Here is a 26826-nt window from a genome sequence, read left to right as displayed (position 1 = left end):
TAACATATCTAGGACTATACATAATACTACACTATCATAACATAGCTTAACACTTACTTGGACGCACTGGATGCCACATTAACATTCACATAGTTACCCAATGCTGCGCTGATGCCTACCTTTGATGCCCACTGTGAAAGTGGGTGGGATGATTTCAACTTTACCCGTGCTGTAAACGAATAGGTTGCAAGTGCTAACAATTTCATTTTCGGGGCCGCGGACGCGTAGTGTATATTCGCCAGCATCCTCTTCTGTGACGCCCACGAGATTGAGCCAGGCAATGCCGTCCTGCATGGACATTTTGCTCTTGGGTCCGAAGGCAATTGGCTGATCGCCATGGAACCATTTAGCCGTCGGCTCCGGTCCATCGATGTTGACCATCCATTTGACATTGCTGCCGGACTTGACGGTGCGATTGGCTAGGAAGTTGCGGAAATAGAGACGCTTCTTTAGATCTGGAGGCATGGGAACTTCGCGCCTGGAGCTAGTGGCCTCCTCATCCTCATTCTTGGGCTTTCGGACTCTCTTCTCAGTCGCTTCACCTTCAGCCCCTTCACCTTCAGCAGCTGGCTCTCCATCCTCGCCAGCTGGCTTGGGTGGCGGCCGTCCCTCTCTGGGCGGCGACATGGGACGTACCCGAATGCGCGGCTCCACAGTGACCATATGCACAATTTCCGTTTGACCCTCACGGTTCTCAGCCTGGCACACGTATTTGCCACTGTCGGCCGGCTTTGGATGGCTAATGAACAGCTCGCATGTGCCGTCATCATGGTCCACCTGGTGGTACTTTTCATTGTTCTCAATCTTCACTCCATCCTTGTACCATGTCACTGATGGCGTTGGCAGACCGCGTACATGCACATCCAGCTGGAGCTCGTTGATCTTGCCGTGCAGCGTATCTTTGATGTTGCGCGTAAAGGTGGGTGGCACGTCACCAGTGCCTGGATCTGCATACACCTCTAGCCTGCAGGAGGTGGATGCCTCACCAGTTTCATCTCGTCCCCAACATCTGTACTCGCCGTTGTCCTCCTCGGTAGCGCTGTTAATCTCCAAAAGGCAGAGACCCTCGCTGTACCGTCCTCGAATCTTGGGCGAGTTCTGAATGGGCTCATCATTCTTGAACCATTTCACCTGGGGCTCCTTGGCTTCCAGGAAGCAAGAGATTTTCACCTTGGAGCCTTCAGCCACAACGCGATCCCTCATAGAGGTGGTGAAATGAATGCCAATATTCTTCTCGCGCCGTTTACTGGACATGCTGGCCGTATCGGAAGCATAATCTGTGGCCGAGGACACACCCTCTTCTTCCGGATCATCCTTCTTACGGCCACGACGTTTGCCCTTGCCCTCCTCACCTTCTGCTTCTGAATCAGCGGCCGCTGGAGCAGCGGGCTTCACGGCTGGCTTCTCCACCTCCTTGGGCCGCAACAAGCTCTTGTCCGCATGGAACACGCCGTGAATATTGTCCGCAATGTGGGAGGCCTTGCCCTCAAAGAGCACATAATGGGAAATTTCCATTTTTCCAGCACGACTCTCCGCCTTCACCACATACTTGCCGGAGTCCTTGTTATCCGGCCGATCAATGATTAGCTCACATGTGCCATCCTGATGCTCAATTATCTGGAAGCGACCGCCACTTTGAACCTCAACGCTGTCCTTAAACCACTGCACTTGGGGCGTAGGCTGACCCCGCACAGCTGTCTCCAGTATGAGCTCATTCGAGTTCAGGTGATAAGTCTCTGGAGGAGGTGGAGATAGAGGAAGTTGAAGAGTTTCAATAGTCCATAGTTACATAAACACGCAACACAAAGACCCAACAACAGCACATACAGCATTGCAACGCCAGAGGCATTGCATAATCCCGACAAACAATCGCATTGCATTGCACAATTGTCAATATCTTTGTTCTATCTAATAATAGAACCAATTAGATATCTATTCAGTCGAACGAGACACGACGAGACGAGACAAAATCGATGCGTTTGGCTCTTACCTTTCAGCGAGCGTATGAACACGGGCTGTACATCGGTGTTGACCTTCGGCTGATAGACATGCAGCAGGGCCGATGTGGTGATCTTGCAGAACTCATTTTGGGCTATTATCGTATAGGTGCCAGAGTCCTCCTCCTGTGCGTTTAGGAACTCCAGCACAGCCAAGCTGTCGCGATTCATGTTGCGTATACGCGGTCCATATTGCACGTTTTGGTCATCCTTTTGCCATTTGATGGTCGGCTCGGGTCCGCCAATAACCGCTTGCAATTTAACCTTAGAGCCTTCAGCTACATAGCGATTGGATAGATTGACCGTGAAATAGAGCATTTGCTTGGGTGAGGGGTCGGGCATGCGGCTGCGGCGCTCATAGCCGCCTTCGCCGCCCTCGGGCTCATCTTTCTTGGGCAGCTTCTTCGGTTTGGGTTTGGTAGCACCCTCGGCTGAGTCCTCTTGCATGGCCGATAAGATGCTAGAGCGGCGTGACGAATGTGTGTCGACAACGACCGTGTGGGTGGTCGACTGACTGCCCAATTTATTCTGGGCGGTGCAGACGTAGATGCCGTTGTCATTCACAGTTGGCTTGTTAACGATCAGCTCGCAGACGCCATCCAAGTGCTCGATTTGTACGACACGATCGTCGAGAACAACGGGTATCTGATCTTTCGTCCACGAGATAACGGGACGAGGATTGCCTCGAACTTTCGTATCGAGAATCAAATCATTCTGGGAGGAGTGATACACATCTAAGAAGAAGATCAAACATTTCAATCAACTGTCTGAGCAACAGAAACTATTTTTAAACACGGTCGACCTCAATCGAGAACTGTGATCGTTGGAAAACAATCAGCTTCGAATTTTGGCTAATGCTCGTGTTGGCGTTGTAACAAAAAAATGAAGAAGACAACACGAAACGCAACGGATGCAGATGTAGATGCAGAAACACATACGATTCGTATATGCAGCTGCAGATGCAGATGCCGAAACATATATACAGAGACTGTAACGTAAAAATACCTCGCAGGGGCAGGGCGAATATGGGTTCGGATTCGTCGCCATCAGCTTGCGCGGCATACACCTTGAAGTAGCATGAGGTCTCGATTTCGCTTTGATCATTTTTGGCCACACATTTGTATACGCCCGAATCAGCCGAAGTGACATTGTTGATCTGTATAATGGCTTTGCCCTCCTCGGAGAGATTCTTAATATTTTCGCTCATCACGAGCCACTTGTCATCCTTCATCCAGCGTGTATTTGGATCTGGTCCAATCACCGTTGCCGCAAACTTCACGGTTGTGCCCTCCAGTGCCATGCGATCGCGCAGCTGCGTGGCGAACTGCAGCTTTTGCTTGGCTGGGATGAGTGGCTCGGGTGGTGCACGTGCTGCCTGAACACGCTGTTGCTCGGCCTCGATTTCGGCACGTTTCTGATCCGATTCGGCCTTGGACTTGAGTGCAGCATCCATGGCCACCTTGGCCTGCTTCAAGCTGTCCAATTGGATTCTATCGCGGGCATGGAAAATGCCGGGCACATGGTAGTGCAGATTCTTGGCCACCTCAACGAGCTGATTGATTTGAGCCTCGCCAATTGAATTGATGGCTTTCAGGGTGTAGGTGCCGCTATCCTTATTGCCAGGCTTATAGATGAGTAGCTTGCACACGCCATGCGCTTCCTCGAGCATGGTGAACTTGTAGCTGGGCTTCACCTGGAAGGCGCCGCGCCACCAGGTGACAACAGGTCGCGGTACACCGTGCACGTGACCCTCAATGGTCAGCTCATCGTCGCGCAAGTGGTAGTATTCTACAGAATATAGATATATAAACCCCATGAGTTACACATATAGAATGAAGCCAGGACGAGCAACAAGTACCTTTGATATATTGAATGGAGGGAGGTTTGGGTTCGTCCTTAAACACTTCGTAAATAGTCACAATACACGATGAGGTAACCTCGTCATTTTGATTCATTATTTGGCAAGAGTACTCGCCAGAGTCCAGTATAGTGGTATTACAGACTTCCAGCACTAAAATGTTATTATTATTAATGATGCGATGATTCGCATCACGCTCCAGCTGCCGTCCATCCTTGAACCATTTGACAGAGAGCTCGGGTCCATCGACAGCACAGGCCATGCGCACGCTCTGGCCCGCCTCGACGGTGCGATCGGAGAGGAAGTTAATGAACTTGGGCAGGCGAGCCTGTTCGCGTCGGCGTTGCCAATCGGCGTCGCGTTCCTTTTCGCTGACCCGCTTGGCAATGCTGTATTTGCGCATCTGCTGCATGAACTCTTCGCCCTCCGTGGCGGCGATACGCTGCCAGCGCTCCTCTTCGTGCGGATCGGGCCGCACAAAGTCATCGGAGGAGTCACTGCCTCGACGTTTCTCCTTTTTCAAATCAGCAACCGTATCTTCTTCATTCTCTTCGTCCTGTTCCTGCTCTTGCTCATCCGGGTACTCTTCTTCATTGTATTCGCCATCGGCCGCTGCGGTACTCTCGTCGCCCTCCTCTGGAATATCTTCCTCATCTCCTTCAAGTTCGGCTTCTGCTTCGGCTTCGGCCTCTTCTAATGCCCTCTGCTCGGCTTCAATGCGCTCTTGCTCCTCCTTTTCTTCCTTCAAACGCTTTTGACGTTCCTCAAATGTCTCGCCCTTGGGCTTGGCACGATTGGCCGCTTCCTCGGCTGCCTTGGCTGCTGCTTTGGCCTGTTCCTCCATTTGCAGCACCATCTTGCTCTTTTTCGGAGGTGGCTTGGGCCCAGCCGCGGCTGGCTGATCAAACATCTTCTTTGTAGCCTTCTGACCACCGCCCATTTCCAGTTTCAAGGTCAATTTCGGACTGGGGGATTTCTCCTTTTTCTCCTTCTTCTTAGGTGGAGCCTTCTTTTTGCCCTTCTTAACTGGCTCATCGTCGTCCAAATCGATGCTATCCTCTCTATCTTCACCAAAATCACCAAAGTCTTCCGTCTCCAAGTCACCCAATGGACTCTGCTCCTTATCGATGGACTTACGAGCTGTGCGCGGCTTTCTGGGTTTCTTCTCCTTCTTTTTCGGCTTCACTTCTTCGATGATTTCCTCCTCCTCTTCGACCTCTTCGTATTCCTCAACAACGTAGATAACCTCAACATTGGATACATCCATTACGGCAGCACGATCGATAACCGACAAATCGGATGTTATGTAACGCACGGGCTTTTGCACATCCACCGACTCGGAAATATCCATGACCAGAGCGCGATCGAAGACAGCAATATTGCAGGTGGTTTGGCTCTTGATGTCCCGACCGAGTTCGAATGGAGTTTTCTCCTTCTCTTCGCGTTTCAGGAATGGCGTTATGCTGCGCCATGTGGAAGGCGTGGCACTGCGACGTGTCATATACAAGGTGAATGGCGTTTGGCTCCGGCCATGTATGGGCGTGGCACTGCGTCCGCGTAAGCTGCCTGGAGTTGGCGACTTAAGTTTTCGTTTCTTTTGCGTTGGCACCTGCAGCGTATCTTGTCCTGCTGCCGCCTCCGGCTCTGCGGATGCCCGTGGCTCGATATCGCCGTCCGTTTCACCCATTTTAATAATTTTCGACTTGTTATCTTTTCACAGGATAACGGGGGGTAAATGAAAATTCGTTGGGGGAAAAACCGATAAAAAATATATCCGTACGAGCCGTATATATGTATAAATTAATATAAATATTTATATATACGATATATGTAACCCGCTACGGTTCGATCGAAAGAGTTTTCAATTTTTAGGACGTCAGGCGTCCGTTCGAATCAAAAGAAGATTCACGACTGTCCGCAATGTGGTGAAAAAATTCGAAAAGACATTCCTTCTCGAATCTATCCTAATTGCCAATCGATTTTTTAATGCTAAAAAAACAATTTGACGAATTTCGGTATTGCCCGCCACTGCTTATAAGTATGTATATATGTATATATATATAAAATGTATATATATATATATATGTAAACTTATTTATATATTTGCCAACCAATTGTTGCCAAAGAAAAATCAATTGAAACAAGTCTATTTAAATACTATAGAGTTTTAATTAATGCAGGCAGTAAATTCAATTATATAAAAGTCATTCGAATTTCGAAAAACTAAAAATAGAGAGCTGAATTAAACTTAAATAATAATATAATGAAACCTATAAATGATCTTTAGCTTATCAAAAGCGCAAAGGCAATATCGATGCGTTGTGCCAAACACTTATATACTTAGTCTTAGTCTTAAAATATATATAGTATATTCGTATGTATGTATGTATCTTATATAGCTATTTCCTATTTACTTAGATGCTTAATGTCAAATTGTATTGATTCACATTTGTAATGTGACGTTAATTGAATTTTAATTTGGGGCACTAAATCACTGGGTTGCATAGGTAAAATAGGCACTTACCTCGTATGTTGCGTGTAAATATGGGCGGTGTGCCAAATTTGGTTGAAGGTGCTTCGTATATAGTCACAAGACAGCTTGTTTCCACCTCTCCATTTCGATTAGACGCTATGCAACGATATATGCCAGAATCATTCATCTCTGTTGATTTGATTTCGAGGCAGGATAGACCATCATTCAAGGTTATTTTGTATTTGGCATCGTTAGTAATGGGACTATTTTGTTTGAACCACTGCACCTTCATATCATGACCAGAAATACCGCATGTCAATTTAAGATCACTACCGGTCGCCGAATTACGATTCGTTAGCATTAGATCTATAGTTGGTTTACGCTTAGCGCTCCGTGATTCCTTTCTTTCCCGATATTCCGACTCCATTGACTTATATGCTTTGGTTTGTAGACTCATTGAGTCTTCTGATTCTGCAACATTCGATTTTTTCTTCTCATCATATCTTCCCTCTGCTATCTCATTTAAGCTTTCTGCAATCTTCCTTTCTTTCGTAACTGCCGTGTGGTCATCAGCCTTCATTTTCTCGGGCCCTTTTTCAGCTTCAGAAAAGTCTTCTTCATTCTTTTGAGATTGTTTCTTCTGTTTCGCTTCACCTCTTTCTTCGACCAATTTCGTCGTAGACTCCTTAGCTTCTTGTTTTCTCTCAGGCTTATATTCTGCAGAGATTTTCTCAGAAACCACTTCAGATGCTTCAACGTCTTTTTTCTTGTTTTTTCCTTCGGTCCTCTTCAGCTTTGTATCTAGTTTCTGCGCATCGACTAAATCTTTTTCAAGTACTTTTGCCTTTTGAGATTCCGTTTCCGCTTCCTTAATTTCAGGTTTCTTACTCTCGGGGACTTTCTCTTCCGATACATTCTCAGCAACAGCTACAGATACGTCACCCTGTTGGGCTTTCTTATCAGTTTCCTGTTCAGCCTGTTTCTTCTGCTTCGCATTCAGTTTCTGCTCGTCAGGCTTCTTACTCTCGGGGATTTTCTTTTCTGATACTTTCTCAGCGACAACATCAGATACTTCTACCTGTTGGGCTTTCTTTTCAGCATCCTTTTGAGCCTGTTTCTTCTGTTTCACATTCAGTTTCTGCTCTTCGACTGATTCTTTTTGTAACGTCTTTGCCTTTTGAGACTCTGTTTCTGCTTCCTTAACTTCAGGTTTCTTACTCTCGGGGACCTTTTCTTCAGATACTTTCTCAGCAGCTACCTCAGATATTTCACCTAGTTGGGATTTCTTTTCAGCCTCCTGTTCAGCCTGTTTTTTCTGTTTTGCATCCAGTTGTTGCTCTTCGACTGATTCTTTTTGTAGCTTCTTTGCCTTTTGAGACTCTGTTTCTGCTTCCTTAACTTGAGATTTCTTACTCTCGGGGACTTTTTCTTCAGATACTTTCTCTGCGGCTACCTCAGATACTTCTCCCTTTTGGGCTTTCGCTTCAGCTTCATTTTCTGCCTGTTTTTTCTGTTTTGCATCCAGTTGTTGCTCTTCGACTGATTCTTTTTGTAGCTTCTTTGCCTTTTGAGACTCTGTTTCTGCTTCCTTAACTTGAGATTTCTTACTCTCGGGGACTTTTTCTTCAGATACTTTCTCTGCGGCTACCTCAGATACTTCTCCCTTTTGGGCTTTCGCTTCAGCTTCATTTTCTGCCTGTTTTTTCTGTTTTGCATCCAGTTGTTGCTCTTCGACTGATTCTTTTTGTAGCTTCTTTGCCTTTTGAGACTCTGTTTCTGCTTCCTTAACTTCAGGTTTCTTACTCTCGGAGACCTTTTCTTCAGATACTTTCTCTACAGCTACCTCAGATACTTCTCCCTTTTGGGCTTTCGCTTCAGCTTCCTTTTCTGCCTGTTTTTTCTGTTTTGCATCCAGCTGTTGCTCTTCGACTGATTCTTTTTGTAACTTCTTTGCCTTTTGAGTCTCTGTTTCTGCTTCCTTAACTTGAGATTTCTTACTCTTGGGGACCTTTTCTTCAGATACTTTCTCAGCAGCTACCTCAGATATTTCACCTTGTTGGGATTTCTTTTCAGCTTCCTTGTCAGCTTGTTTTTTCTGTTTTGCATCCAGTTGTTGCTCTTCGACTGATTCTTTTTGTAGCTGCTTTGCCTTTTGAGTCTCTTTTACCGCTTCCTTAACTTCAGGTTTCTTACTCTCGGGGACCTTTTCTTCAGATACTTTCTCAGCAGCTACCTCAGATATTTCACCTTGTTGGGATTTCTTTTTAGCTTCCTTTTCAGCTTGTTTTTTCTGTTTTGCATCCAGTTGTTGCTCTTCGACTGATTCTTTTTGTAGCTGCTTTGCCTTTTGAGACTCTGCTTCCGCTTCCTTAACTTCAGGTTTCTTACTCTCGGGGACCTTTTCTTCAGATACTTTCTCAGCAACTATCTCAGATATTTCACCTTGTTGGGATTTCTTTTCAGCTTCCTTTTCAGCTAGTTTTTTCTGTTTAGCATCCAGTTGTTGCTCTTCGACTGATTCTTTTTGTAACTTCTTTGCCTTTTGAGACTCTGCTTCCGATTCCTTAACTTCAGGTTTTTTGCTCTCGGGGACTTTTTCTTCAAAAACTTTCTCAGCAGCTACCTCAGATATTTCACCTTGTTGCGCTTTCTTTTCAGCATCCTTTTCAGCCAGTTTCTTCTCTTTCGCATCCAGCTTCTGCTCTTCGATTGATTCTTTTCCAATAAGATTTTCTGCTATTATATCTGTATTGAGCTGTTGCAACTTTTCGCTAACATTTAAAATTTCTTTGGTAATTTTATGAATTTTTCCTTCAATAGTTGCAGTTTGGAGTTTCCCCTCGTTTTTCTCAATATAATCATATTCTGATAGAAGAACAGATTTCAGATGTTCAATAACAGGCTTTAATATAGCTGTTTTATCGTCCATCAGATCATCGACTAATACGAAAATATCCATCAAGGCTTGTTGTAATTGGATCATCTTTTGAGAAGACTTTTCAATTTGCAGATTAGACTTTATGTCTTCGGAAATGGCTTCGAGCTTAACAAGTTTTGGTGCTATTAACGAGGATTTTACACCCAATTCAGATCCGCCAATAAGCTGAAGTGCAGCTTTGCTTAGTATTATATTTGTTTTAATTTCTTTTACATAGCTTTCGATAATTTTCCCTGAAGCAGTTGGAGACACCTGAAGGAGTGTTTCAATAAACGCTTCTAAAATGTCTTTTTCTTTGAGTTTTTCACCTTTTTTTCCATCGTATGTATGAACAATGTGCTCTCGAAGTTTGAATATAGACTTCGCAACTCTATCAGAGTCTTCTAGATTGTCAATTATATCATTACTTTCCATAACAATGGACTTCAAGGTATCATTAGAAGGTTGAGACTCAGAAGCCTTGACCATTTCCAAAAATATGGATTGCAAATTATGTTTTTGCTCTTCCGATTTATCCTCCTTAATATGTTTCTTTTCCATCGTCTCTAGTTTTTGCTTTTCGACTGTTCCTTCTCTTTGTGGCTCTTCTGCCTTTTGAGACTCTGCTTCCGGTTCCTTAACTTCAGGTCTCTTAGTCTCGGGGATTTTCTCTTCCGATACTTTCTCAGTCATGACTTCAGATACTTCTCCCTTTTGGGCTTTCGCTTCAGCTTCTTTTTGACTCTGATCTTTCTTTTTTGCATCCAGTTTTTGCTCTTCGGCTGATTCTTTTTCGAGTACCTTTGCCTTTTGAGACTCAGCTCCCGATTCCTTAACCCCGGGTTTCTTACTCTCGGGAACTTTCTCTTCCGATGCTTTCTCAGCAATGACTTCAGATACTTCTCCCTTTTGGGCTTTCGCTTTAGCTTCTTTTTCAGCCTTATCTTTCTGTTTTGCATCTAGTTTTTGCTCTTCGGCTGATTCTTTTTCAAGTACCATTGCCTTTTGAGACTCTGCTTCCGATTCCTTAGTTTCGGGTTTCTTACTCTCGGGAACTTTCTCTTCTGATGCTTTCTCAGCGATGACTTCAGATACTTCTCCCTTTTGGGCTTTCGCTTCAGCTTCCTTTTCAGCCTGATCTTTCTGTTTTGCATCCAGTTTTTGCTCTTCGGCTGATTCTTTTTCAAGTACCTTTGCCTTTTGAGACTCTGCTTCCGTTTCCTTAGTTTCGGGTTTCTTACTCTCGGGAACTTTCTCTTCCGATGCTTTCTCAGCGATGACTTCAGATACTTCTCCCTTTTGGGCTTTCGCTTCAGCTTCCTTTTCAGCCTGATCTTTCTCTTTTGCATCCAGTTTTTGCTCATCGGCTGATTCTTTTTCAAGTACCTTTGCCTTTTGAGACTCTGCTTCCGATTCCTTAGTTTCGGGTTTCTTACTCTCGGGGACTTTCTCTTCCGATACTTTCTCAGCGATGACTTCAGATACTTCTCCCTTTTGGACATTCGCTTCAGCTTCCTTTTCAGCCTGATCTTTCTGTTTTGCATCTAGTGTTTGCTCTTCTGCTGATTCTTTATCAAGTACCTTTGCCTTTTGAGACTCTGCTTCCGATCCCTTAACCCCGAGTTTCTTACTCTCGGGAACTTTTTCTTCCGATGCTTTCTCAGCGACGACTTCAGATACTTCTCCCTTTTGGGCTTTCGCTTCAGCTTCCTTTTGAGCTGGTTTTTCCGGTTTTGCATCCAGTTTTTGCTCTTCGGCTGATTCTTTTTCAAGTACCTTTGCCTTTTGAGACTCTGCTTCCGATTCCTTAACCACGGGTTTCATACTCTCGGGAACACTCTCTTCCGATACTTTCTCAGCGATGACTTCAGATACTTCTCCCTTTTGGGCTTTCGCTTCAGCTTCCTTTTCAGCCTGATCTTTCTGTTTTGCATCCAGTTTTTGCTCTTCGGCTGATTCTTTTTCAAGTACCTTTGCCTTTTTAGACTCTGCTTCCGATTCCTTAGTTTCGGGTTTCTTACTCTCGGGGACTTCCGATACTTTCTCAGCGATGACTTCAGATACTTCTCCCTTTTGGACATTCGCTTCAGCTTCTTTTTGAGCTTGTTTTTCCGGTTTTGCATCCAGTTTTTGCTCTTCGGCTGATTTTTTTTCAAGTACCTTTGCCTTTTGAGACTCTGCTCCCGATTCCTTAACCACGGGTTTCATACTCTCGGGAACACTCTCTTCCGATACTTTCTCAGCGATGACTTCAGATACTTCTCCCTTTTGGGCTTTAGCTTCAGCTTCCTTTTCAGCCTGATCTTTCTGTTTTGCATCCAGTTTTTGCTCTTCGGCTGATTTTTTTTCAAGTACCTTTGCCTTTTGAGACTCTGCTTCCGATTCCTTAGTTTCGGGTTTCTTACTCTCGGGGACTTTCTCTTCCGATACTTTCTCAGCGATGACTTCAGATACTTCTCCCTTTTGGGCATTCGCTTCAGCTTCTTTTTGAGCTTGTTTTTCCGGTTTTGCATCCAGTTTTTGCTCTTCGGCTGATTCTTTTTCAAGTACCTTTGCCTTTTGAGACTCTGCTCCCGATTCCTTAACCACGGGTTTCATACTCTCGGGAACACTCTCTTCCGATACTTTCTCAGCGATGACTTCAGATACTTCTCCCTTTTGGGCTTTAGCTTCAGCTTCCTTTTCAGCCTGATCTTTCTGTTTTGCATCCAGTTTTTGCTCTTCGGCTGATTCTTTTTCAAGTACCTTTGCCTTTTGAGACTCTGCTTCCGATTCCTTAGTTTCGGGTTTCTTACTCTCGGGGACTTTCTCTTCCGATACTTTCTCAGCGATGACTTCAGATACTTCTCCCTTTTGGGCTTTCGCTTCAGCTTCCTTTTGGGCCTTTTCTTCCGGTTTTGCATCCAGTTTTTGCTCTTCGGCTGATTCTGTTTCAAGTACCTTTGCCTTTTGAGACTCTGCTTCCGATTCCTTAGTTTCGGGTTTCTTACTCTCGGGGACTTCCGATACTTTCTCAGCGATGACTTCAGATACTTCTCCCTTTTGGACATTCGCTTCAGCTTCCTTTTCAGCCTGATCTTTCTGTTTTGCATCCAGTTTTTGCTCTTCGGCTGATTCTTTTTCAAGTACCTTTGCCTTTTGAGACGCTGCTTTCGATTCCTTAGTTTCGGGTTTCTTACTCTCGGGGACTTTCTCTTCCGATACTTTCTCAGCGATGACTTCAGATACTTCTCCCTTTTGGGCTTTCTTTTCAGCTTCCCTTTGAGCCTTTTTTTCCGGTTTTGCATCCAGTTTTTGCTCTTCGGCTGATTCTTTTTCTAGTACCTTTGCCTTTAGGGACTCTGCTTCCGATTCCTTAACCGCGGGTTTCTTACTCTCGGGGACTTTCTCTTCCGTTACTTTCTCAGCAATGACTTCAAACACTTCTTCCTTTTGGGCTTTTGCTTCAGCTTCTTTATCACCCTGTTTTCTTTGTTGAGCATCCAGCTTCTGCTCTTCGACTGATTCTTTTTGTAGTTCAATTTCTTGCTTATTTTCTGTAATTACATTGTTGTTATTTTTCTGTAATTTTTCGCAAATGTTTAATATTTCTTTGGTAATATTATGAATTTTTCCTTCAATTGTTGCAGTTTGTAGTGGTCCTTCCTTGTTCTCAATATAATCATACTCCGACAGAAGAACATGTTTTGTTTCCTCAATAAAAGGTTTTAGATTAGACGTATTATCTTCTAATAGATCATCAAGTATTAGAAATGTGTCCATTAAGTTCTGTTGCAGATGGATCATCATTTCTGAGGACTTCTCAATTTTCGGATTAGCTTTTATGTTCTTTGCAACATTTTCCAGATTTAATAATTTTGGTATTAATAATGACGGCTTCGCAAACATGCCAGTCTCGTCAATTAGTCGAACAGCTGCTTGTGTTAAAATAACATTTGCTTCAATTTCTTTTATGTAGTGGTTGATAACATTTTCTGTAGCAGCCGGAAAAGCTTCCAGAAGTGATTCGATAAATGTTTCTAAAATTTCTTTTTCTTTAGGTTCTTCACCTGCTTTTCCATCGTATGTATGAACAATGTGCTCTCGGAGTTTGAATATAGACTTCGCAACTCTATCCGAGTCTTCTAGATTGTCAATTATATCATTACTTTCCATAACAATGGACTTCAAGGTATCATTAGAAGGTTGAGACTCAGAAGCCTTGACCATTTCCGAAAATATGGATTGCAAATTATGTTTTTGCTCTTCCGATTTATCATCCTTAATATGTTTCTTTTCCATCGTCTCCAGTTTTTGCTTTTCGACTGTTCCTTCTCTTTGTGGCTCTTTTGCCGTTTGAGACTCTGCTTCCGGTTCTTTAACTTCGGGTTTCTTACTCTCCGGAACTTTCTCTTCCGATACTTTCTCAGCGATGACTTCAGATACTTCTCCCTTTTGGGCTTTCTCTTCAGCTTCCTTTTGAACCTGATCTTTCTGTTTGGCATCCAGTTTATGCTCTTCGGCTGATTCTTTTTCAAGTACCTTTTCCTTTTTAAACTCTGCTTCCGATTCCTTAACTTCAGGTTTCTTATTCTCGGGGACTTTCTCTTCCGATACTTTCTCAGCAACTTCTTCAGATATTTCACCTTGTTGCGGTTTCTTTTCAGCTTCCTTTTCAGCTAGTTTTTTCTGTTTAGCATCCAGTTGTTGCTCTTCGACTGATTCTTTTTGTAACTTCTTTGCCTTTTGAGACTCTGCTTCCGATTCCTTAACTTCAGGTTTTTTGCTCTCGGGGACTTTTTCTTCAGATACTTTCTCAGCAGCTACCTCAGATATTTCACCTTGTTGCGCTTTCTTTTCAGCATCCTTTTCAGCCAGTTTCTTCTCTTTCGCATCCAGCTTCTGCTCTTCGATTGATTCTTTTCCAATAAGATTTTCTGCTATTATATCTGTATTGAGCTGTTGCAACTTTTCGCTAACATTTAAAATTTCTTTGGTAATTTTATGAATTTTTCCTTCAATAGTTGCAGTTTGGAGTTTCCCCTCGTTTTTCTCAATATAATCATATTCTGTTAGAAGAACAGATTTCAGATGTTCAATGACAGGCTTTAATATAGCTGTTTTATCGTCCATCAGATCATCGACTAATACGAAAATATCCATCAAGGCTTGTTGTAATTGGATCATCTTTTGAGAAGACTTTTCAATTTGCAGATTAGACTTTATGTCTTCGGAAATGGCTTCGAGCTTAACAAGTTTTGGTGCTATTAACGAGGATTTTACACCCAATTCAGATCCGCCAATAAGCTGAAGCGCAGCTTTGCTTAGTATTATATTTGTTTTAATTTCTTTTACATAACTTTCGATAATTTTCTCTGAAGCAAGTGGAGACGCCTCGAGGAGTGATTCGATAAATGCTTCGACAATATCTTGATCGGTTTGTTCCTCAGGAGATTTTCCTTCATATGTATGTACAATGTGCTCTCGCAGCTTAAAAATACCTTTAACAACTTTATCAGGGCTTTCCAAGATATCCATAATTTCCTTGCTGTCTGTTATAATTGATATTTCTTCAGGCTTATTTGATTTACGTTGTACAGCACTGCACAACTCTGAGAATTTTATATCCAAAGTCTGTTTTAATTCTTGTTCCTTCTCAATAGAAGCTTTAATCTCGAGTTTCTCTTGAATTTCCGGAACGGCCTTTTCGTCAACTTCATCCTTGGGTTTTTTGGTAGAAATTTCTTTTGAATCTTCCTCCAGTTTTCGTTTGGCCTTCACTTCGGATTTCTCTTGAGCAACCTTCGGCTGCTCCAATTTCTCTTCTACTTCCGGATTCTCTACCTGAGTGGGCGTTTCTTCACTTCGTATATAGATTGTGGCACTTAATTGAATTAGTTTTTCGTGCAGATTGTTTATTTGCTGCTGAAGAGTCTCAATGAGCGAAAGTTGCTCTGATGTGATTTGCGTTAGCTGCGGCTGCGATAGAATATTATTTTCAATTTGAATTAGCGTGGCTTCCAGCTGACCGATCTCGTCAGTGTTCTCTTCAAGAAGCTTGGCGCTTAGTGGGTCATCGTTTTGCAAGCCCCGTTCGATTTCAGTAAGGAGCGTCTTGCCCGCTGTCACGTTCTCGATTATTGCACTGATGTCAATTGGCAATGTGGGTGCGACAGGGACTTGAGACAAACTCTTGAGCTCCGCAGATATGACATCAATCTCTTGTAGCAGTTCAATGATGCGGATTGCATTCTCATTATTCTCAATGAAATCAAACACGCCCACCAGAGTGTTTTGGGTCTTCAGTAGAGCGCTTAGTATATCATTCTCAGCCTGTTCGCTGACTTCGTTGAGAGCTCTGAATGTGGACATTAGATTTGTCTGAAGATTGATCATTAATGTCGATGATTTATCGACATCAACGTTTGGCGAATTGGCCACGGCTCTGATCGAGTCCAACAGCTGTTCAAAGCTGCGCTGCACATTGCCCAGCGACTGCTGCTGAGAGTAGGTCATGAAGCTCTTGAAAGTATTCTCAATTTTGGGGTACATCTCTTGAGCAAGCTGCGTCTCCAGCACCGGCAGAGACAGTAGAATGTCTTCGAAAGCGCTTTCCACATTGTCTAGGGAGTCGACCAGGCCCGATTCGTAGGTGTGCACCAAGCACTCCTTCAACTTGAACATGGTGCGTGCGATTTTCGCCTGAGCCAGGACAGTTTCCTGTTGATTGCTGTCTGAGACGAGCGCCTCCTGAATATTCTTCAAATCGGCGTTCAGCTGTTGCATTATTTCGCTCACTTGACGGAGCTCCTCGTGATCTTCGCTCTTGGTTACCTGCAAGCAAGCCTCCAGCTGCTTGATGCCACTTTCCACGCCCTGTTGCACATCGAAGACTTCGACTTTTGGCTCTGCAGCGACGACTGCTGCCTCCTTGGCAGCATCCTCAACTGTGTGCTGCTGCCCGCTGGTCTTCAGCTCCGATATGTTCTGGGAGGACATATCGAGTGCCTGTTCCACTGCCTGAATATCAATTTGTTCGCAGTATTGCCGTAGATCGTGAAGTGGTGTGGCCAATGTCTTGAGCTTAGATAACTCCAGATCCTTTAGACTTTCCGCTCCACTGTGAGCAATACATTCCTCAACCTCGAGCACACAGCGCTCCAGGCTGCACATGGCCGCGGCAAAAGTGCCAGGATCGGTGCCTTCCGAGAAGGACTGGGCAGCCTCGACAATGTTTGCTTCTTGCACCAGCGCAATGTTGCTCTGCAGATCCTGCATTTTAATGATGGCAGCTTGCAGTTGTTCACCAGTCTCTCCACGCAAGGAGCTCACGTCCAGATCCTCACAATGCGAGAGGACAGCTGCAATGCCATGATTCAGATCTGAGAGCAACATCTCAGCTGGCTTCTTCAGAGTTTCCTGGCCCTGTTTCACCTCCTCTTCTTCGGCATATGCCTCTGGCTCGGTGGGCAAGGACTCAGCTAATGACTTGAGCACAGAAACATCATCCAATGTGGATACGTCTTCGGTGGACTGTTTCAGTGGGTGAAGGTTCTCGAGTGCATGTACGAAACTGGAGAGTGGACTGGATATGGCGAGTGCATTCCATGTAAGAGTCTGATCCAAAGCTTCTCTCTGCTGGGCAACAATATCGTTGAAATTATTCAAGACCTCATTGAATTCATTATTATCAGCAGCTGGATTATCAAGTGTCTTGGCGAGATCAGCAAAACTCTTGCCCATCTCATATAGAATGCGTATGGTCTGCGCTTCGTTCGAGTTGAGTGTGTTCTCCGCCTCACTGAAGGTGGCCAATCCCTTGGCGATTTGTAGAATTCGCAAGAGCGAAACTTGAGCTTCATTCGCCGACGATTTGATCTTGGGCGTTATTTTGGCATTCTCATTAATTCTGTTTAGTGCCAGCTGCAGTGTTTCAATGTTGGCAATCGACTCGTCTAGTGAGACTTTTGTCTCGAGGACTTTTCGCAAGGCGCTGAAGGACTTGTCCTGCTGGGCAGCCAGCTGCTCGTCCTGTTGGATCTCCTGCTGCAGAATCTTGAACTCGTGCTCCTCGATATCAATAATAGCGTTGCGTATTATATTGCGTATATTTTCTAGGGACTGAAGCGCCTGCTTATCCGGCTCGCCTTCCCGTGTGGCCAGCAGCAATCCTTGTCCCTTCTGTGTGTTCTCCTGCAGTAGGCTGAGTGGTTCGATTAGATCGGCCAAAGACCCAGAGGTGGATTTCACCTCAGTCTGGCGTATGCAATAATTCAGCTCATCGATGGGACGCTTCAGCTTATCAAGCAGCTGCACATGATACCGAGTTATATCCTTATCCAATATGGTGCCAATCAGGGCGGATAGCTCATCCTTCAGGTTTTGTAAGCGAATCTTCACATTATCGCTGAGACGTTCCGATATTCTTTCAATGTTCGTCTCGAAATGCAGAACGGCTTGGGCAATGGACTGCAATAGCTTCTGGGTGTCTGCCAAATCCAATTTGGCACCCTCTCTGGCTGCCTGGCCACTTTCCAGATCCTGGCCCAACTGGGCCAATCCATTCTGAATCTCTTGGAGTGGCGGTACCATGGATTCCACAGTGCTCACCGTGAACATGCCAGCTTCAACGCTATCTGACTTCTCATTAACTATCAGCTCCAATCCCTTATTGAGCTCGAACAGTGGCGGTGTTACAATATCCAAAATGGCCATGTTAATCTTTTGCTCGATAGATTCGGAACCGGCAAGGGATTCTGTCTTCGCTTCAATTGATTGCAGTGTGCTCTGCAGTTCCTTAATGGGCTGCACGATGCTGTCGAGCACCTTTTTGTGTACCTTCTTGTAGATTTGCTCCTCACTCTCCTCCATGGACAGCTCCATTTCAACGCGCTCCAGAGCTTCCTGTATTCTCGCTACTGGCTGACAGATTTCCTTCAAGGCACTCGCTTCGCTAGGCAAATTGGCGTCCGTAATGGAGGCAAACGAAATGCTGTCGGGCACATCCTGCATCTTCTCCACGGTCTCTGTAAAGTGTTTGGCTGCTTCCAATTCTTGGGCCTCCTGCAGCAGAGCCTGTGACCTGATGGTGCCCTGGGTTATTTCCAGACCTTGGTGTATATCATCTGCCGTCAAGTTGATCTGATTTCGCAAGCTCTCCGATTCGAATTTCGCGCTGACAATCTTCAGCTCCTCGAGCGCCCGCTTCATATGCTCCGCCACGCTGTCAATAATGCAAACGCTCGTCCTTTGGATGAGTGTGGCGCCCGTCTCATCTATCTCCACGCACTTCTCAATCACCTGCAGGCCCATGTGCAGCCTGCGTATGTCGTCCTCCATGGTCTGGATGAGTGCATCGATCTGGGTCTCGCCCGAGTAGACGCGCAGCTTCGATTCGATCTGTTTGATGGGCTCTAGAATATCCCGAATGATGGCAATGCTTTGATCAGCAGCAGCTGGTGTCATCATCATGGTGGACTGGTCCAGTACCTCCGCCTCGACCACCGTCAAATGATTCTCAATGACTCTCAGCAATTTGGCTAATGGCACCAATGCCATGAGATTCTTGTTGATCTCCGCCTCATCAGTTACGGCTTTCATCTGTGACGCTGGCTGCATCATTAATCCATCGCCCACAGCGCCCGAAATGTCCTGTAGTTTGGCATCATCCTCAGTGGTCTTCGAGGAATCACTATCCGTGGGCTTCTTGGACTTCTTACGCTTTGGTGGTGCGGCAGCGGCTGCTTCGCCTTCGCTGGACAGAGCTGCCTTCTGTGATGTGGACATCTGTGCACTGGCAAACGTTTGCAAATCAGATGTCTCCTCCTCACCCTGGCTGCCTGAGCCGGATGCCTTGGACAAACTAAAGAATTCATCAGTTTCCGTGGGTCGGGATTTCTTGCGTTTTCGTATGGGTGCTGATAAGGATAGCTCCTCCTCCATTTTTTCAAACGATTGTTGAGCATATTTCTCTGTTTGCTTATCGAAGACTCCCTCCCTGCCCGAGGAGCCGTGCACGGTGATCTCAGTGATGGATATGTCATCCATACCGGCCTCAGTGCGCAAATCCTCATCATGGGTGAAGTACTCGGGCGCTATATCTATGACGACTGCTTCCATGAGTAGCTTGCCGGACTGCGAAGTCTCCTTGACGAAACGCAATGGTGGCAGCTCCACAATATTGTGCTCCGTCACATGCTCCGATATCTGATCTGCATACATCTCAACAATCTTCAGAGCCTCCTCTTCGGTTAGGTCAGGCGTTTCGTACAGGGACACTGAAACTTCTTTGCCGTCAAAAGAGAAGGATACATCGCCCTTCTCATCTATGGTTATATCGCCCACTGGCGTCTCATAAAGCTGCGATGTGCGTTCCTCTTGAATGGTGGACAGCGACAGGTTCCTTTGTAGTTCATTCACCTCAGACTGCTCTGGTTTCTGTGCTCGCTGCGCATCCTCGAAGCCCAGCAACGAAGCGGAGCTGGCGACAACGCCCATGCAGTTTCGGGCCTCGCAGGTGTAGGTGCCCAAGCAGCAGGTGCCATCCTGGCCAGAAATAATCCGGTGTATATCGCCCGGCTTTAGTTCCACACCATCCTTATACCACTTGAGCACCGGCTGTGGCACACCAATGACCTTGCATTCCAGATTGACGGCCCCCTCCTCGGTGAGCACGGCGCGCAGACACTCAAGGAATCGGGGCTTCTTGTAGTGCCTCGGTATCTGCAGCTTGAGGAAGCACGAGGTAATGCTGGTGCCAAAGTCATTGACGGCCACACACTTCCACTCGGCCTGGTCGACAAACTCGGCCGACTTGATGTCCAGCAGCCACTCCTCGTTCTCGCCCCGATAGTGATTGTATCGTTCGTTCGGATCGATGGGCAGCTCGTCCCGGAACCAACTGAGAATTGGATCTGGTGTAGCCCTGACCACAACTTTAAATTGAAATGGTTCGTTGATTTTGGCATCGGTGCTCTTCAGGCCGGTTAGAAACTTGGGCGCTTGATTCTGATGCGTAAAGACCAGACGCTCCTCGTCTGTCAACTGATTCTGTATATCCTCCACGGTGAGCACCGCCGTGCTGCTGGTCTCGCCCATGCAGTTGCGTGCGATGCAGCAGTAGGTGCCTAGCGAATTGGTACCCGTCAGCTGATAAACGTCGCCGGGCTTCAGCTCGTGTCCGTCCTTGAACCACTTGAGCACTGGCGTCGGAAAGCCAACTACTTTGCACTCAAAGGAAACCAAACCCTCCTCAGTCAGCACCGCGCGCAGGCTCTCCATGAACCTGGGCTTGCGGTAATTACGAGGAACTGCAATTTATATATGTATAAATATATTTGTATTTAGTTCTGATTTAATTTGTCGACTCACTGTCCATGTTGACAACACAAGTTGAAATGCCCACAATGCCCTCAAAGCTGGTGACGACGCATTTCCAGTCGCCGGCATCGCACGATTCTGAGGGCTTGATCTCAATCATATAGACGCCAAGGCCATCTTCGATTAGTTTGTAGCGATCATCGGTCTCCACACGTCCATCTTTGTTATACCAGGTGACGCTTTTGGGCCAAGGCGGAACCACAACTGCGAAATATGCCGACAAATAAAAATCAAGTATACGTCATGTTGTTCTACAATAGACAGAGTGGGAGAGGGAGAGGGAGAGGGAGAGCAAGTGTGATGGAGAGCGTGGCTAACATTTAACTCTCTACCTCTCTCGCTTTCAATCGCACGCTCTCCATCTCTCTCGTTCTCTTTTAGCAATTATCGGTTTTGTTTTGCTCGTCTCATTTGGCGCATGTTGTTGACCCACCTCAACAACAGTCCAAGCATTCCCAGCAAATTCATTAAGTTCAAGTTTCTAGAGCACGAGAGCACACAGTCTAAAAACAAAACAGATGCCGCTTCAATCTAACTACATATATCTATATATAGTCTATATGTACAGTAAGGTAGCTCGCAACTGTTGCATGTGTGAGTGCGTTCGAATAATAAACAAAAAATGTTTTTGCTTGATTTTTTTTTTGTTTTTCTTTGATTTTTCATGTGATTCGGGCACATTGCCAAGGAGGAGCTAAAATGCCCAACGCTAACGCCAACGCGCTGAGAGCCACTCGCCATTCGCCACTCACCTTGACAGCCGAGTATGATGGTATCGCCGATGTGGACGCTCTGGTCTCGCAGCTCATTCGTGAAGATCGGCGGTGGCGCGTTGCTGCTGACGCTGAGAATAAGAGAAGAACAAAAAATCAAATTCCATTCGGTAAGAGAGAGAGAGAGAGAGAGAGAGAGGGCTACCCACTTGTCGGCCGGCTTGAGCGAGCCCTCGCGACTGCCACGGCCCACCACATGCACCTTGGAGCTGGAGTAGGTGACGCCCATGCAGTTCTTCGCCTCGCACGTATATGTGCCCAGCGACGTGGGATCATCGGCATTGGCGGTGAGCGCAAATATGTCGCCCGCTTTGATCTCCTTGGAGTCCTTGAACCAGCGCAAGTGTGGCGTTGGCACGCCCACCACTTTGCACTCCAGCGATACGGTGCCTTGCTCGGTGAGCACCGCTCGCAGCTCCTCCACAAACTCGGGCGTCTTATAGGCCTTGGGCACCAGCACATTCAGTGTGGCCAAACAGGAATTACGTCCGCCCATATTCTCGGCCATCAACATCCATTGGCCCCCATCCTCGAGCACAACTGGGCTCACTTCCAAGTAGTGAAATGTGCCCTCATTCGTCTCGGTGATGCGATCGTTCTCACATATTCTGCGATCGTTTCGATACCATGTTAACTAGATTTGCAATTATAATCCGCTTTAAATGATGGACAGATAGAGAATTGGAGAAACTATTACCTTAAGATCTGTTGAGCTGCGTATTTCTGTTAGGAGGCGAGTTCGTGTTCCCACTTTGACGGAGAGATCGACAAGGCGACGCAGAAATACGGGTGGATCCTCGCCCGTTGATCTGTCCTCGACAATGAGCTCCACATGCCTGCGCGCCACCTCGCTGCCTTTCGTGCGGGCAAACAGGGTATAGTGTCCAGCGTCCTCGCGCTGCACATGCTCCACGGCCAGCTGGACGGCATTGCTGGTCTGTGTGATGCGAAAGCGATCGGAGTTCTCGATGGGTATATCGCCACGGGTCCTGAGAACCATTCACGAATAACATTAAGTATACATAGATATTCCCCATAAGTTTTGTTAGCTAATCAATTGCATTTCTTTCTATTTCCACACTCTCTCGCTTTTGTTTACCTTTTTCTATAGACGGACGAGGCAGAGGCTGTGGAGAGCGTGCCATGAAATTGTTTGTGTTCGTTGCAGCAACAACGACAACATTTCGAGCATCCGTTGCCCATGGTGTTCGATAAATTCTAATATTTACTCTATATATTTATATTCTATTTACACATAAACCCACATACACACACACACATACATGCATATATCAATATACATATATATGCTAATACACCGACGCTGTTATAATTGAGTAAAAGGTATAGAAATTCAGTTAGAAATAAAAACGTGATTCCTTGGAACTTTTGGGAAAGCGATAAAGAGGTAATTAATATTATAATATTATATTTATATATATCTATATACTACATAAAGTTTGCCTAGTAAAACAAAACGAAAATCAGCCTCTTTGGAGTTACACACTTCTTGAGTGTATAATCTAAAGAAGTAACTCTCAGAGAGTTAGGTCAGCGCTCAATTTTGATTCGTTTGACAGCTATATAAATGGGCACCAGCTGAGGAGCTCGATCAGTTGTGCTCGTGAAGTCAAAGTGAAGTGAGTTGAAGTGCTCTAGTTTTGTTGTATTTGTATAAGTATTTTGTTAATAATACTTTATGTTAATAATTTAAATGTGTATTATAATTATATTTTATTCTTTTGTAATCATTGTTATACATTTTTCATTTATGATAATTATGTGTATTTTTCAGTAAATGATGATTCCATTATAATTTTTATTATTTATTTTATTTTTTTATTTAACATTATATTAATGTTTATATTTCCCTTAGTCTTAGCATGAAGACCTAGCTTGTTAGGGCCAACTTTAAGAGAAGAGAAACAGCAGAAATATATAGACTGATCTATACATACATACATATGTCCTATCTTACGCTATATGTGTACACCTATCCTATCCATCTCTATGTATGTATACCTATATATACGAAGGTTTATGTGAATATATTTATATTTATATATATATATTTATATATATAAATGTATGTATATTCATATATCTATTTGGATATAAACATATGACTTTAAACAATACAATGTGAATCAAGATTATGAACTGTTCAACATTTGATTAAAATAGCTTTAATTAATATACATTAAAATAAATTTAAGTATAGCCAAATCTATATAATGGCGTTAATCTAAGCACCTTTTAAAATTATTTAATTAAGAATTATAATATATATATTTAAATACAACAAAATAAATTACATTATTATTATTATAGAATGTTTAATAAATAAATAAATATAAATCGTGAATAACTAAAATATAAATTGCCTTTTATAAAATCGTCATTAAATATTTTTGAGATGACTGCTTAGAGTAAAATATATTTAGCCATACATATTTTTCCATATGTAAATATATATCTTTCTTTAAAAAAAAAAATCATTTCCTTTGATTAACTTTTAATAGATTTAAATACTTTTCTAGAGATGGATATTAATGAATTTAGGCACGTGCTTGCATTTTTTTGTAGCTGTTCGCCATTAATTTTCTTTGTGGCATTATTATGATTATTAACAAATAAACAAAACAACAAAGAGCAAAAGAGAAAAAATACCTAAACCAATTTAGAAAAGAAGAAAAATGACGAAAATATTTCAATCGAAAACAAGAATGTTTATAAATAAATGCACCAACTCGACTATATTAATTGTATTTTGTATTTACACACACTCACTCACGCATACACACACACACACACAACAGAATTGTTAGACACTATAAAGGAAAAAGCAGAAAAACACAAAATGAAAATTTGTTTTCTTTTGTTTGTAGAATTTATTTTGGGACACGTATCTCACGGATGCCACGCATTTCATTTTCGAATTTGCTAATAATTCTGTGTTCTCTGTGTCTCGCCGATAGAATTGAGTTAAGTTAACGTTTAGAATCGAGAAACTGAAATGTTTCGCTTGATTCTTGTGCCTTTTTGGCAACATTTGTTGTTGTTGCTGTTGTTGTTTATTGTTTGTTTGGCCCGCGCAGGTATTGCAAAATCTTTTCGAATTGATTATGTAATCATCGAGCAGCAATTTCCCCAACAACAAAATTGAAGGGAAAATCAATTTTGAACACTTTTTGGGCATTGAAGCACCACTGACGCCACAACACAAAGCTTTACAGCATTTTCAAAATATTTTTCACGCGCTCGCATTTGTTAATGCAGCTAAATTTAGCAGATCGCCACCATTACGAGGGACACACACACAAACACATGCATACACTGACACACACACACACACACACACACACACAATGTGTGTTTTAGGCTTTTGTTCTGCCTGCACTACATTTTTGAAACACATATCTCTTTAATGCACTGTCTCATATGTAGTTTTGATTGATTTCGTATACTTGATCAAGTATACGCAGCGTTCTACACGCACTCACGCACACCTACTTATATACACATATACGCAGCTAAAGACAAAATTAAAAAAAAATGCTGCTGGGCAACGGATATGTTAATGCGCCGATCGTCAAAGTGGAACTGGCGAGCAGCCGGCTCCGCTCTGCTCTGGTCTGCCATTGCCCAAGAGACGAATTGGCCAGAGAACGAACACAGCTGCTGCGACAGTTCAGAGGAAGAGCATCAAGGAGAGGCGACACAGGCAGAGAGCAGAGTGCGTCTTTTTTGCGACTCTGGGCGCAGTCGCCGTTGACCCGGGCAGCGAGCATCGGACATTGAGCATCTGGCATCTCTTGGCAGTTCTTGTTGAGCAAGCGTGAAGGAGAAATCATATGTGTAAGTGCGCAAATTTGTTGGCATTATGCACACAGCCGGTGAATCACATGCATACTGCACAACCACACATACATACACACTCACAGAGAAATGTTTATTAATTTATTGGATCTGACTTACCATTCAAATGTGAAGGGCAAAAATTCCATTTCATCCTCCTCATCACAGTCGATTTTCACAAAGAATGTCGCACGTTCGTTGGGTATGCAGCGTATTAGGGAGCTGGAGTTTTCGCTAAACGTTATCCTTGGTTTTCGCAGTGGCACAGTATTCTGGCCAGGAGGTTCTAGAATGAAAGATCAAAGAAAACATGAGATGTTGATACTAAAACATATTATTCTATTTGATAAATGTCTAAATCTAAATGCTAATCAAGACTAAATACAAAATTATATATTGTAGTAGTTTCGCAAAGAATAAAAGGAAATACACTGGTAAAAAATAATAATATGCTAGAGCTCATGATTATTAATTATTAATCAACTTTCTTCTTTTTTTTTTTTTGCTTTAATCCTTATGATTACCCTAATTTTTAATCGATACTTACTTTAACTTACCTACTAAAATGTATCAATACTTTTTTGTTTGTAAAAGTCAAAAATTGTGTACTTAATATTTTCATAAGTGTAGATTTAATCTTAATGAATTTAGCTCTAGTTCATGAATCATAGAATTTATTCGCATCGTATACTGTATAAACCCACATCATAGTTAAATATATTTATGTATTTATAAATATATATATTCGATTTTTTCAAAGACATTTTCTATCTCTAATTCTACAATTTCTTTTATAAAATCAGTCCAACTCTTTGACATTGTTGTTCTAAGTCGAACGAGAAAGTAATCATATATATGTATATATGCATACGTATACATGCACGTGTATGTAGTTGGGTATTTCGAAGCATAAATCCCTTTTTATATTAGATAAATATTTATGTTGCTCTTCAGCAGCTCTCCAGTTACATATGTATATGCATATATAGTAAGCATTACTTTCTGTTTTAAAAATCGAAATTCTGGAATTGTAATGTTTTCTCTACGAAATAAATTGCATATATTCTGATTATATTATGGATATGACTAGATAAAAAATCACTTGACAGCCTTGTAAAATATTAAAGAAATTATTATTAGACATACTTTGGAGTAGCTGCACTCTAGCCTAGTTTCGAACACATTCCAACTCTAAATATAAACTCTTTTCGGATAAGTTCAGATTCTACAACGACAAGTATATGCATGTAACTTCATAAAAATATACATTTCATATTCTTTTGCAAATCGCAATGCGCAAATCTTCGCCGGCAACGGACAACGGTCAACGGACAACGGGAAACGGGGCAGCCGTTTGCCATTTTGCCGACTGTCTGCAAGATTTGCACTAAAAATAGTTTAAAATATTATTCATACAAAAACTATACTAAAATATTCGCATGTACAAATATCTATACATACGTATGTATGTATGTGCGTGAAAATGCCTTTAGAAAATGTGAAGCGCTGCTAATTAAACATAATTATTAGAGTGCTTATTTATTTAGCGCACAATTATGAAACGTATTTCGCACAGTTCATTTTAGTTCAAT

At 43.5% G+C, this 26826-nt stretch overlaps 1 protein-coding gene across 9 annotated transcripts in view; it reads right to left on the bottom strand.

The window, feature by feature from the left end:
- LOC6579429 (myosin light chain kinase, smooth muscle) overlaps positions 1-26826 on the bottom strand; it is a 45383-nt gene that overhangs the window by 18083 nt on the left and 474 nt on the right. For 3 of the 9 annotated variants that reach the window (XM_032729721.2, XM_015163671.3, XM_032729717.2), the window contains exons 2-7: positions 25355-25520; positions 22074-22365; positions 21526-22010; positions 21356-21447; positions 20595-20807; positions 6380-20533 (exon numbers count right to left, since the gene is read on the bottom strand). In XM_032729721.2, the coding sequence (XP_032585612.2) occupies positions 6380-20533; positions 20595-20807; positions 21356-21447; positions 21526-22010; positions 22074-22365; positions 25355-25520 (15402 nt within the window). Of the gene's footprint in view, positions 1-78; positions 1737-1990; positions 2732-3002; positions 3786-3855; positions 5775-6379; positions 20534-20594; positions 20808-21355; positions 21448-21525; positions 22011-22073; positions 22366-22475; positions 22595-25354; positions 25521-26826 lie in introns of those variants that run through there. The other 6 variants (XM_032729723.2, XM_032729720.2, XM_044010665.1 and 3 more) reach the window with 6 other exon arrangements.

This window comes from Drosophila mojavensis, unplaced genomic scaffold (assembly GCF_018153725.1).
Source record: "Drosophila mojavensis isolate 15081-1352.22 unplaced genomic scaffold, ASM1815372v1 contig_80, whole genome shotgun sequence".
Classification (NCBI taxonomy): domain Eukaryota; kingdom Metazoa; phylum Arthropoda; class Insecta; order Diptera; family Drosophilidae; genus Drosophila; species Drosophila mojavensis.
The sequence above is the reverse complement of the archived record's forward strand: the minus strand, read 5'-3'. Positions and strand labels throughout refer to the sequence as shown.